Here is an 11,504-nt window from a genome sequence, read left to right as displayed (position 1 = left end):
TATATTGTCTTCCAAATAAATATTGGCCCCAAAATGGGATTTTTCCTATATCAGAAATTTTGAGATTTTTTCAATATATATATTCGGTAGTGAGTGTACTTCCGAATATTGTGTGTCTACTTAAATATATTCGGGAGCCAAAAAAAATTCATTAAACTACCGATTATTACCAGTTTGTATCCAGGAAGATAGGCCAACAATATTTGGCAGATAACCAACAAATATTTCTCCCGAATACTGTCGATGTTCTTGAGAAATGAAGAACAAGACTACATCCGGAAGTAAATAAGCATGAATATCGCCCGAATCTGGATAAATAACCGAAAATCCTAGAATTTTTTTCTCTCGATTCGTCGAATTAAAGCGAAATAAACCCCAAAAATGATAGATTCTTACCTAATTGGGGCCATTTGAAGTTGACGAAGTGTTTGACTATCGGAATCGCCACCACCGGCTACATTGCCGGGTACTTCTTCTTCGCGTTCTTCGCGTTCTTCTTCATTTGCAGCAACAATTTCTTTATTTCTTGCTAAAATCCCAATCTTTGGATCGATACCCCGAGCAACATTTTTGGTTCTAGGTCTGTGGGTTTCATTTCCCTTATCCATTGTTTTATAAACGAATCGACGATGTTTTGATTTTACGATTTGCGGCGATGTTTCGGTTGAACGAGGGAAAGTTTTTTTTCTTCCTCAATCGGAAGATAATATGAAACTGGAAGAAGAAGAGTTGAAATGAGTAGAATTTTTTTTGATTTGATTTTTATACAGTTTTACCAGAAAGGCATTTATGTAACTTCAATATCATATAGAGAACCCCTTAACTAGAGTTTTTGGCTGGGTATAAATTGATGGCCCCTAAATCCTTTCAGGTGGCCCCTAAAAACGTGAGGAAAATTAAAAGCCAAACATGAAAGAAGGTGTCTCTAGTTTGTGTTGCCACATGCGAACACACATCTACCACCGTCGGAGAAGCTTTATTAGCTTCCGGCATAAGATTTCGTCTCCTGGACTCTGGTTTTAAAAAGAGAGACGTTTCTTGTGCTTGGTCCCCAAAGGAAGAAGGGATGGTAGCTGAAACTCATCCTTCATGGATGAGGCCTACTGATTCTAAATCTTCGCGAGTTGATTTTGATGAAAAAGTTCTTATTTCTAATTCGTCTTCATCATCATCAAAAGCCATGTTAGCGGAAGATAGACAAGAACATTCCCCTTATTCTTTTCCTTCTCAAAATGAAAATCATTCGGCGACCTTTTCTGACTTCAATTTAGGGTTTGGAGAGCGGGTTTTCTCTGCTGCTGGTGCTGCTGTTATCTCAGCTATCCTCGTTAATCCTCTCGATGTTGTCAAGGTAATCGTCTTTCATTATTCACAATTTTCAGCTTTTATGGAACATGTCCATTTTTATTTGTTCCATTTAGCTACCCATTATAAGAAAGTACTCATGTATCAAATTCTAATAGGTGGAAATGAACAAGAGGCAATCAAATTTTCGTTTTAGTTTCTGTAATTCCACAATTTATGTTTTATGGATTGGTAACCCGTTTAGCTTTTTTGTATGTTTTACTACGGGATACAACTTGTCTTTATGTTATATAATTGAGTTGATTTTTAGGCTCATATCCTAATTTGTTGTAATCAATCCATACTACCACTGAACTGTAAGGGTAAAGTCATGAAAAATTCACCATTTATTTTTCTATTATGATTTTATGCCACCCATATATAGTGTCGGTGAATGTCAAGTATGATTTGGAAGAAGATGACTTGTGGCTTATGAGCATGCATGATACCAACATGGGTTAACACATTGGTCGTTGGTGTTTAAAATGCATATATATATATCATATTTGTCAGAGTATTGCTTGATATGGATGAGCTCGTATAAGACTTTAATGGCATTAGCCTTCTAAACTACAGACAAGGTTGCAAGCGCAGGCTGCCGGGGTGCCATATTCTCATCAACATTACCATATTCATAGCCGTACGAGATCTATTGGGCCGGTATGTGGAAAAGAATTTTGTTAACTCTTGGCTTTGTTTACTTTTGTTTTTTCTTCTAATGAATCACAAGTTTGATGAGTAAGTTATATTCATAACATGTATCATGATCATTCCAGCTGAAATGCTTATAGTTTACTTCCTCTTGCTCTATAAAGTATAATCTGTCGGTGAAACAACATCATTTTGAGACCTGGAGTTGTACCATTGTTTATATACCCTGTTTCTGAGATTAAACTTGGGTTTTGGTTATGTTCAGATGCTTATAGAAATAAGATGTTCACCATTCTGCACCCGTCCTGAAATTCTTGGCACTAAACTGGTTTGTCCTCCTGATTGTTTTCAGTATAAAGGAACTCTGGATGTCTTCAGCAAAATTGTTCGACAGGTTGGTGCACCTACACTGTTACTTATAACCATGCACATGGAAGGAAACTCAGAAGCAGATACATTTATGCTGTGTTACACCGATACACCTAAAAAAAAAATTCAGCCGTATCGACACGTATTTACACGGATACGCGTACTAATACTTCCAATACTTCAAGATACAACTCAGTTAGAAAACTTTGACTAAATATTAGATCTCAATACCTTAATATTAGAAAATTAGGTATTTTACTAGATTCTATGAGAAGTTTTAACTATAGTGACAAAATATTAGTTCCAAATGTGTCCACTGATCTTGCTCTAGACTTTCTTCCTTGTTATCCAGACTTTTTCTATCCAGTGAGGTTAATCATACATGTATGTATTTTGTTAAGTTTCTATCTTATATATAATATATTCATGTTAAACTACTGATATGCCGTATCGCCGTATTTTAGTTTTTCAAGTTGGCGTATCATAGTAGCGTATTGGTATCTTGTATCCGATACTGTATCCGTATCGTTGCAACACAGCATTTATGTTATTGTTTTCTATAATCAGTTAATTATGGTGTAGACGAGTCTCAATTTCAGGCTGTTAGTCTCAACACTCAAATCCTGAACCTATGCCAATTTCTTCGCCAAACCTCTCTTAGTTGTTGTGTTAAATTGAATTGTGTTTACAATTTTGAGCTTTATGTTTGGTTTTTACTTTTTATGGTTTTATTCCAAATCTATGTTTTATTTTATGTTTCATCAAAGCCTATATCCGAATCTGTGTCAGTATTGCCCAGTGCAAAGATTGGTGCTGGTCGTCCAGTAGACTTCTGGTCCACTGAACCTGTTTTTCATCTGTTTGACCAGGACAGTACTCAGCTCAGTAATGTGCATTTATAGTGGAAAACCTCTTAGTGCATTTCAGATATTTATCCTACAGTATATTGTGTAGGAAGGATTCATAAGGCTATGGAGAGGCACAAATGCAGCCTTAGCTCTGGCCATACCGACTGTAAGTCAAAATATTTGTCCGTTATTTGCATTTCACCTTGCATTCCGAGGACTAAGTACAGTGTATTCTAGAGTACTGGGTATGGTACTAATTTAACCTTTTCATCTTACTATCACTGACGTTTTATCGCATGTTTGCTTCACCAGGTCGGGATATACTTACCTTGCTATGATATATTTCGAAACAGGATTCAAGCATTGACAGCTGACCATGCTCCTCACTTGACACCATATGCACCTTTAGTAGCAGGTGCAGTTGCGCGGTCATTAGCTTGCATTTCTTGCTATCCTATTGAACTCGCACGAACTCGCATGCAGGTACCTTGATAGGATTCTGTTGTTTCATTAGTAGTTGATTCATATTCATACTACACAGGTATATTTGGTAGAAAGGAATACCACGGTGTCCCTTAAATAAGGTAGAAGACATTTGTGCAATCTATAAAATGAACATTCGAGCATGTGAGAGTTGTGGGATCCCCTACTTGTGAAGCTTTTGAATCTAACCTTCATAGTTCTTAGTAAGCATTTGAATTAGTTTTGATTGTTTGTTATAATGTCAATGTGTTATTTTCTGGTAGGCGTCTAAAGAGTTAAAAAATGGAGTGAAGCCTCCAGGGGTTTGGAAAACCTTACTTGGGGTGCTTAATCCTGTCAGCAGGACATACAGTTTGCATAATTGTAAGTTATTAGAGGTTATTATTGTTATTCTCTCTCTCTCTCTCTCTCTCTCTCTCTATATATATATATATATATATATATATATATATGTATGTGTGTGTTAGGCATGAGTGCACAGCATACTAATTTTTACACACTATTCGATTCTTAGATTGTCGTTTTTAGTACTACCTCTGTTTCTGCTTTCTGCAAAAGTGTTACTATCACTTTTTCATTTTGGTCTAAAAACAGGCTAAAATGAAAAACTGATAGTAGCAGAAACGGAGGGAGTATTATCTCAATGAAATTATTATATAATTTGTGCACAGCATCTCAATGAACTGATAATGGTAAAACAGCAGTCATTACTGAAATAATTTTACATGACTGTAGATGTTAGTTCAGATAAGCTACATGTTGGCACTATCTCGCATGCCTCGTGTGCACACCATAGTGAAGGCTTTGGAAATAAATACCTGAAAAGCATTTAGTGGAGGATCAAGCATTATAGATAGCATCGCTATAAATACTTTTTGATGTGTCATAAATGGTGAAAGCACTGAGATACACAACTTTTTTTTTCTTTTTCAATTGAAACGAGAGATACACAAGTTACTTGGATGATGATAACTAAAGTACTAAAAGTTCGCTTTATCCACCTTAATCTTCGCCAAAGATATTTTCTTTCAACAGTTGCTAGTTTAGCTAATATGATGTGGGGATTCATTCTGTTGTAAGCAGTACAAGGATACCGTCTCTTGTGGACAGGGGTAGGAGCGCAGGTTGCTCGTGATGTTCCATTTTCTGCGATTTGCTGGTCGACCCTTGAGCCTGTAAACTCTCTCTCTCTCTCACACACACACACACACACACACACACACACGTGCGCGCACACATACAAGTTCACACACACAGGATTTAAGTGTGGGTGGTGGTGTCTCATACTCTTTGTAGATGAGGAGGCGGATTCTTGGCCTAGTTGGTGAGGAAAATGGGACAATTGTGCTGGGAGCAAATTTCTCTGCAGGTTTTATTGCAGGAAGCCTTGCTGCTGCTGCTACATGTCCTCTTGATGTTGCTAAAACCAGGAGACAGATAGAGGTATGTGCTTAAAACAAACTTAGTAAAATGTTATGTGCAGATCCATTGAAATGCTGTAGATATAAACTAGCAGTTCTGGTGAGCCAGTTTCTTAAGAAATTTTTTGTGCAGTTGAAAGCACCCTGCAATGTTAAATAGCCAGTTAACTTCAACTTCTCGAAACGAAACACTGAGTTTCTCAAAGATCGATTCCATAGCATGGTGATATTCATTTTCACCTCAATTGTTTCAATCATTCTGTTAGGGTACCAACCCTAGCTAGTTATAAGCCCATGGGTAGAACTCAACTCTAAAACCGGTCTACAATTATTGGTGTTCGATTTGAAATTTAGGCTCAAATAAATAGACCCCTTAAACGCTGGACATCCAATTTATGGACAAACGAGAATTGACTTATTAAAAACATAGATAAGTTTAAGATGAAGGTGAAGGAAACTGTGGTACATGTGAATCTATTTTGGAGGATGGAGTATTTATAAGATAAACATATGATAACGAGGGTTGTCTGAGTGTCGAACTATTCTCCCATATTTTCTATTTGATCTAATGGGATTATCATTTTCAGAAGGATCTTGTGAGGCAGTTGAATATGACGACGAGACAAACGGTAATGGAGGTTTGGAGGTGTGTGGTTATCTTCTTTCTATCTTTCATATATTTAGTATTTTTGTGTTACATCAAACAATTCTACACCGTATAGGTGCACCCGGTGATTTTCTCTTTATGCAAAGCAGAAATATTCTTATGGATGTAAAATACATTTAAACAGGGACGGAGGGGTGAAGGGGCTCTTTATGGGAGTTGGTCCACGTGTTGCCCGTGCAGGACCATCAGTTGGAATTGTTGTTTCATTTTACGAAGTTGTCAAGTATGTTTTACACCAAAGACATACGTCTCCTCGTGTTTGATAGGCGTTAGAAGATATTTGTTCCAAAAATTTCACCCTCATACGTCCTTGGCTGTAAGGCTTGACGGCGTGGTACCTATGAGACCCTACAAGAGCACTAATCAGAAACTACACCACTACCTCCTTCAGTGTAGCTGATAAAACATTGTTTCAGATTCAAGAATCCTTGAAATTGCAAAATAATACTGCATGTTGCAAGTTCTGTTCCAGTTTGATTGTACAAGTGTATCTTTCTCAAGGAAGTTACTCATCAAGTAATTAATTAATTCCAGAAACAATTCAAATATAAATAAGTTACCAATTATCTCTTCTACATTGTTTTTGGAATTCAAGGTAGAGACTACAGAGTTGAAATGAACAATTAAGGTTGTGGAATTCTCACAAGCAACTATGCTAGCGGATGCTTTAGCTATATTGAGAGAGAAATCCGCAGCACAAAGAAGCATGAAGAAGGCAGGAGTTGCATGAAGCAGAAGCTAAGAACCAAAGAATAACATAAAGTACTTCCTATACCCCAGTTATGCTTTTGCAAAGTGGTGTTGCATTGTCAAGTAGGAGACGTGATAAAAAAATTAACGATGAGAGGTGACAGAAATAAAATTCAATCGACTTGGATTTTTGTTCAGCTTATTGGAAAAAGCTTAAGCCAGAAATACTTGTGTGATACAGGAAGATTTTGCCATTTCTGAAGATTTTTCTATGAAATATTATTCGCCTTAACTTTCAAATTTTTGATAGCGATTTCTCACAGTGGCTTTGAATTCAATCCGTTAACATAAGGTTAAGTTCCATGATCCGGAATCATGTCAACTCTTGTCTAAAAATCTTTGATGTTGATTTCTCAGCCTCTTTTTTCCACACTATTTCACTCTTTTGGAAGTAGAAATCCGAAATGAAACAAAAAACTATGTGGGTGAGGAGTCTTGAAATCTTGTACAAGTATCATTTTCAACCTGGGTTGCACGGACGCTCCATTTCTTGAGCCGTGTCCGCGTCCGACGCGAGTCAGATGCATGACGCGCGTGGGACCCCGATCCGACGCACCAATTTGTGCGTCCTGCGGGCGTCTGGTTTGGACGTGTCGATGACGCGTGTCCAACACATTTTTTTTCATTTAAACTTTTTCCTTTATTTTTACTATTATTAACCAAATGAAGAAAGAAAACATTTAAATCAATAATTTAGGTCTTTATTAGGATTTTGTAATTGAAAATGACATCACATATACTTTTAGTTGGGCATGTGTTTTTCTAATAATGCATTTTATTGTGTCATGTGTTTAATAGTGGCTGATTGTTTGACATTCGACATATATAAACAAACGATATCTTCTTTTCTTTTGAAATTTATACACATGTATCATCATTTTCTAATTTTTAGAGTCGAAATATTTGACTTTGCTGTATAAATACATGATTATATATAAATAATATAAATAAAATATATATATTTGTGTCCGCGTCCGAATTTCTTGAGAATTTTGTAGTGTCCGCGTCCGCGTCGTGTCCGCGTCTACGCGTGTGCAGCCCAGTTTTCAACTCTTGCTCAATGCTTGAACAATCTACTCTTGAATAAACAAAGGATGTTGATGCTTGCAAGGTGCAAGCCACTTGGTTTAAATCCCAACATCATTTTATTATTTTTCAGAAAAAAGAATTATTTTCCGTAATAAATTTCAGGATTTAACAAAATAAAATAAGCTGTATCCTTCACAGGCTGAATCATTCATAGCTAAAGCCAATTTCTTTGATGTAATCTAATCAAATAAAGAAGTAATTAACAATTAGATTTATGGCTGGCTTTCTTAGTAGAGTCAAAAGTATGACTCATTGTGTTTCATTTTTGTTTTTCTTTAACGCTGGTGGGGGTGAATCAAGATCAAGAAAAAGAAAGAACTACATAGAAATGACAACATAGAAGCACTAATGTTCAAGCACCGGTTTCGCACCATGTAGAAAATATCTTGATGCGGAGTTTTTCATTTTGCAAGATTCGCAGAAGAAACTATGGAATAGTAGTAGTGGATCATGCACGTGTTCCTTCATTTACAAATTGAAAAACAATGCAGACAACCTACCACAGATACAGTGCCATTAAATTTTGGGGGAGACAAGTAAGGATCTTAAACGTGCGTAAACTTTTGACCTACGGTTTTGCCACTTTCGGCAGGACTTCATGGGCCGATTCTGATTCCTAGGTAGGATGACTATACAGCGTCTGCAGGAGCTGCCACACCATCCCCAAACGTCACTACCATACTTACCCTATCAGCATCCCCTACTGCCATGCCAGCCCACCTCCACCCCCATGCTGTACAAAGGACCAGACAAACCTTTGCTAAGAGACGTTGCCAAGTGGTGCCAAATGCAATAAATCTGTAGTCAGAACTGAAATGTAGAGAAACAGATAGCATATGATTAATCAGACAAGCCAATGCTACTTCCCCATGCAGAAGCACAGTGCACAGACATCGCCCATTCTGGCCCATAAATATAGAAATTCGAGTTAATGCTTCTCAACCAACTCCATGTTCATCAAAATCATAGACATAGCCAAAGTTAGTTGGCACAGTAACACCATTACACACTTGTTTCTTGCTGGGATTTGAGAAGTCAAAAATGCACTTCTGAAACCAACTACATGCTGTCTCAATATCAAAAACAATCAAACAGTACTCAAAGAGGAAGGGATTTCAATGCAGTAAGCCTAGTGATTAGTTTAATCTTGCCAAGGACCACTAATTTGCATCACCTAAAGCGTTCTTCTGAATGAAACTTATTGTGTAATGTGCGTCATTGTGAGTAGTAGTAGGCCAACTCCACAAGTACATAGGTTGTCAAACTTTTGACAGATCAAATCTTCACACAAATACTCAAAAGAAAGATGCCAACAACTAATTGGAGAAGGAAAAGACAAACAAATCTAATCCCCACAAAAATAAAAAAATACAGGTAACCAAAAGATAAAGAGGATATGCCGAACCATTTCCATTAAAAATTTCAAAAATTACAAATTAAAATTTAAAAAACAACAGAAACAAGAATTACCATTGCAAAGAGAATCAAATCAAATTTAAAAAAATCTGATTTTAAAATCTCCAAAGTTATTCATTGATACTATCTACAACCCTTTGAGATATACAAACCCCCTAAGGCTAAAAATCTCAACCTTGTTCATCACCATCATCACTGGATTTAGCTTCTCCAACCTGTCCATTATGATGATTAACTTTAGAAAACCCTGACCCTCTACCACCACAATTGTTAACCTTCCCTTTAACAGAATCAATACTAGATTCAACAAAAGTAGCACTAGACATTTCCATATGAGATATCCTAACAGCACCTAATAATTTCTCAGGCAATTCCTCTGCAGTCTGTCCTTCAACCAAAAACCCCATATCAATAACAACTGAAGTTACATAACCCAATGCCAAATGCAAAATGGCATTAGCAATCGCTGAGCTCCCAATATCAACATCAATTTCTAAATAATTATCCGATTTATAATATTTACATGACAATGCTTTGCCTAATAAACAAGCTGAGTAATTCCCTACAGTTGTTTTCACAATCCATGGCCCTTTGACGATCTTATTCACTATCTTGAATCGCTGGTTACGGAAAGTATCATCGCCGTTAATGAATCGTTTCACTAGTGGACTCAAATCGTTTTTATTGTTCGCGACAAAGTAAAACACTGCTGAATGAGTAAAAGGTTTACCTGGTATCTGCAAATTCACTGCAAATATAAATGGCTTCTCTAATGTACTCGACTTTTTCAAAGCGTTCATGACTCGATTGTCGGATCGGTTCAACACGTTATCTAGCTTTGAATTGGATCGTAACCAATCGACTCCGGCGGGTTTCAGAATCCAATTACCTGACGGTGATTTCTGTTTCTTGGTTAAGAAATTCTTACTCCTTAAATTGAATAAATCTCCTGGTGGTGATGCCCAACCGTTTGTTCCAGTATGAAGATCCACATGTTTTAATGAACCACTGTTGATTACTTCTTCTCTCCAGTCTTCTTCGTGATCGGATTTTGACGAGCAGCTCTCTTCATCGGTGTATTTGTGATCGGATTTCCGGTGTTTTTGTTTCGTCGGACACATTATCCGGTAGGGTTTTCCGATGGGAAACTGTAATTTAGAACTCTTCTCAGTACTCTCTCTAGTGATGAGATTGTGATTGTGTGTGCCGTTCTTGGGTGTCGATATATAAAATAGGTTTTAGAGAGATGAGATATAAATACCCTAGCATTTGTGGATATTACTGTAATGCCACTTCACATAACTGGCAAGCCTGGCAGAGTGAGTACTGTACAGATTTTTTTACAATTCCGAGAACACCCGTGGTGACAACTGGCGGTATCGACCTACACAACCAACTTAATTACGAACTGGTGTTTCACACCTTCATTTTTGGGATTTTACGTCGGCTTAAATTCCCATCCGAGTTGGGTAGAAATAACCAAATATGGTACAGTTAGTTGCAAGAGGAAAGTTATTCCAAAGATTTGGTCGGTAAAAGAGTGTGAAAAACGTAGGGGTAGTTCTGTGAATCGGAAGAAAAAGGATATTTTGAGCGTGTGTTTGACTTTAATAAATTTTCTACCTACACGTGTAAAATGCTGAGATGGTAGAGATTCCTGACCTTGGGAAGTAAAGGCGAGTTAGGCCAGGGCCGCCAGGCCACTACGAGACGCAAGGCTAAGTCCATTGGGTGCTAATCTAACAGTTAGATTAACAATCCGCGTCAATTAGGGCAATTTCCTCGCGGCAAGAGTTACGATCGATCTGAAGTAGCCACGATCAACGACTACCCTTCCTTCTGAGATGTAGATCTCAGCCGTACAAACTTGTCACCAAACAACTTGTGGCAATCTCTCGGCTACGGTGCCAAACCCTAATTTGGCCACGCCAAAGCCATGTTGGCCATGCCTCCATGCCGCTGGCTGCCAAATGGAGGGTTGCAACAATCAACGGCTACCCTTCCTTTTGAGATGCAAATCTCAGCCGTACAAGTTCGTCATCGGACCGGCAAGCCTCTCAATTTTAACTTGACAAACAATAGCAACATGTTACACGTTTTCCACGAAAACACTCGATACATCAAAACATGTCACAAACTGGGGGATGTTCATCAGGGTATTGGTCTGGCGGTTTACAGCGTACGGCGTGCAATGTGGTCGTTACAGGAAAGTGTCATAAGAGTGAGGCAGTTAGTAAATACAAGAAGTAATGGTGAAACGTTTCCTCATTATGGAAACATCAATTCCAGGAGTTACCCTTTACCGCTTTCTTCCATTACTCAACCGTTTCCACTTCTTATGAGGCCAGGGTACGTTTTGTTACGACTTGTATAAATAGGTCTCACCTATTTCCACCAAACAACAAGTTCTGGTCAGGAGAATACAACACTCATAAATCACTTGTTAGCTATCCAATCTGCTAGCGT

The 11,504-nt window shown here is 37.7% G+C and overlaps 2 protein-coding genes across 3 annotated transcripts; one reads left to right on the top strand and one right to left on the bottom strand.

The window, feature by feature from the left end:
- The first annotated feature begins 952 nt into the window (after positions 1-952).
- Positions 953-6,358, top strand: LOC113299314 (mitochondrial carrier protein MTM1-like). 2 transcript variants are annotated; one of them, XM_026548330.1, is made up of 10 exons: positions 953-1,351; positions 1,921-2,004; positions 2,348-2,389; positions 3,319-3,378; positions 3,525-3,695; positions 3,959-4,058; positions 4,806-4,870; positions 4,992-5,138; positions 5,704-5,762; positions 5,908-6,358. In XM_026548330.1, exons 1-10 carry the CDS (start codon positions 1,067-1,069, stop codon positions 6,044-6,046), a joined length of 1,152 nt encoding a protein of 383 aa, XP_026404115.1. In that variant the 5' UTR covers positions 953-1,066; the 3' UTR covers positions 6,047-6,358. The 2 variants fall into 2 exon arrangements, with proteins under 2 accessions (XP_026404115.1, XP_026404114.1); XM_026548329.1 differs by having other exon boundaries at positions 954-1,351; positions 4,779-4,870.
- Positions 6,359-9,008: 2,650 nt separating this feature from the next.
- Positions 9,009-10,273, bottom strand: LOC113299313 (protein ENHANCED DISEASE RESISTANCE 2-like). The gene has a single exon (XM_026548328.1). The coding sequence runs from the start codon at positions 10,157-10,159 to the stop codon at positions 9,209-9,211; it is 951 nt and encodes a 316-aa protein (XP_026404113.1). The 5' UTR covers positions 10,160-10,273; the 3' UTR covers positions 9,009-9,208.
- Between the last annotated feature and the right edge of the window lie 1,231 nt (positions 10,274-11,504).

This window comes from Papaver somniferum, chromosome 7 (assembly GCF_003573695.1).
Source record: "Papaver somniferum cultivar HN1 chromosome 7, ASM357369v1, whole genome shotgun sequence".
In the NCBI taxonomy this organism is placed as follows: Eukaryota; Viridiplantae; Streptophyta; class Magnoliopsida; order Ranunculales; family Papaveraceae; genus Papaver; species Papaver somniferum.
This window is presented reverse-complemented; position numbering and strand designations above follow the sequence as displayed.

Coding starts and splice junctions, on each gene's coding strand:
- LOC113299313 (XM_026548328.1), bottom strand. CDS start 10,159: ATGTGTCCGACGAAACAAAAACACCGGAAATCCGATCACAAATACACC.
- LOC113299314 (XM_026548329.1), top strand. CDS start 1,067: ATGGTAGCTGAAACTCATCCTTCATGGATGAGGCCTACTGATTCTAAA. Junction 4,871..4,991: donor GCTGGTCGACCCTTGAGCCT/GTAAACTCTCTC, acceptor TACTCTTTGTAG/ATGAGGAGGCGGATTCTTGG. Junction 5,763..5,907: donor ACGGTAATGGAGGTTTGGAG/GTGTGTGGTTAT, acceptor ACATTTAAACAG/GGACGGAGGGGTGAAGGGGC.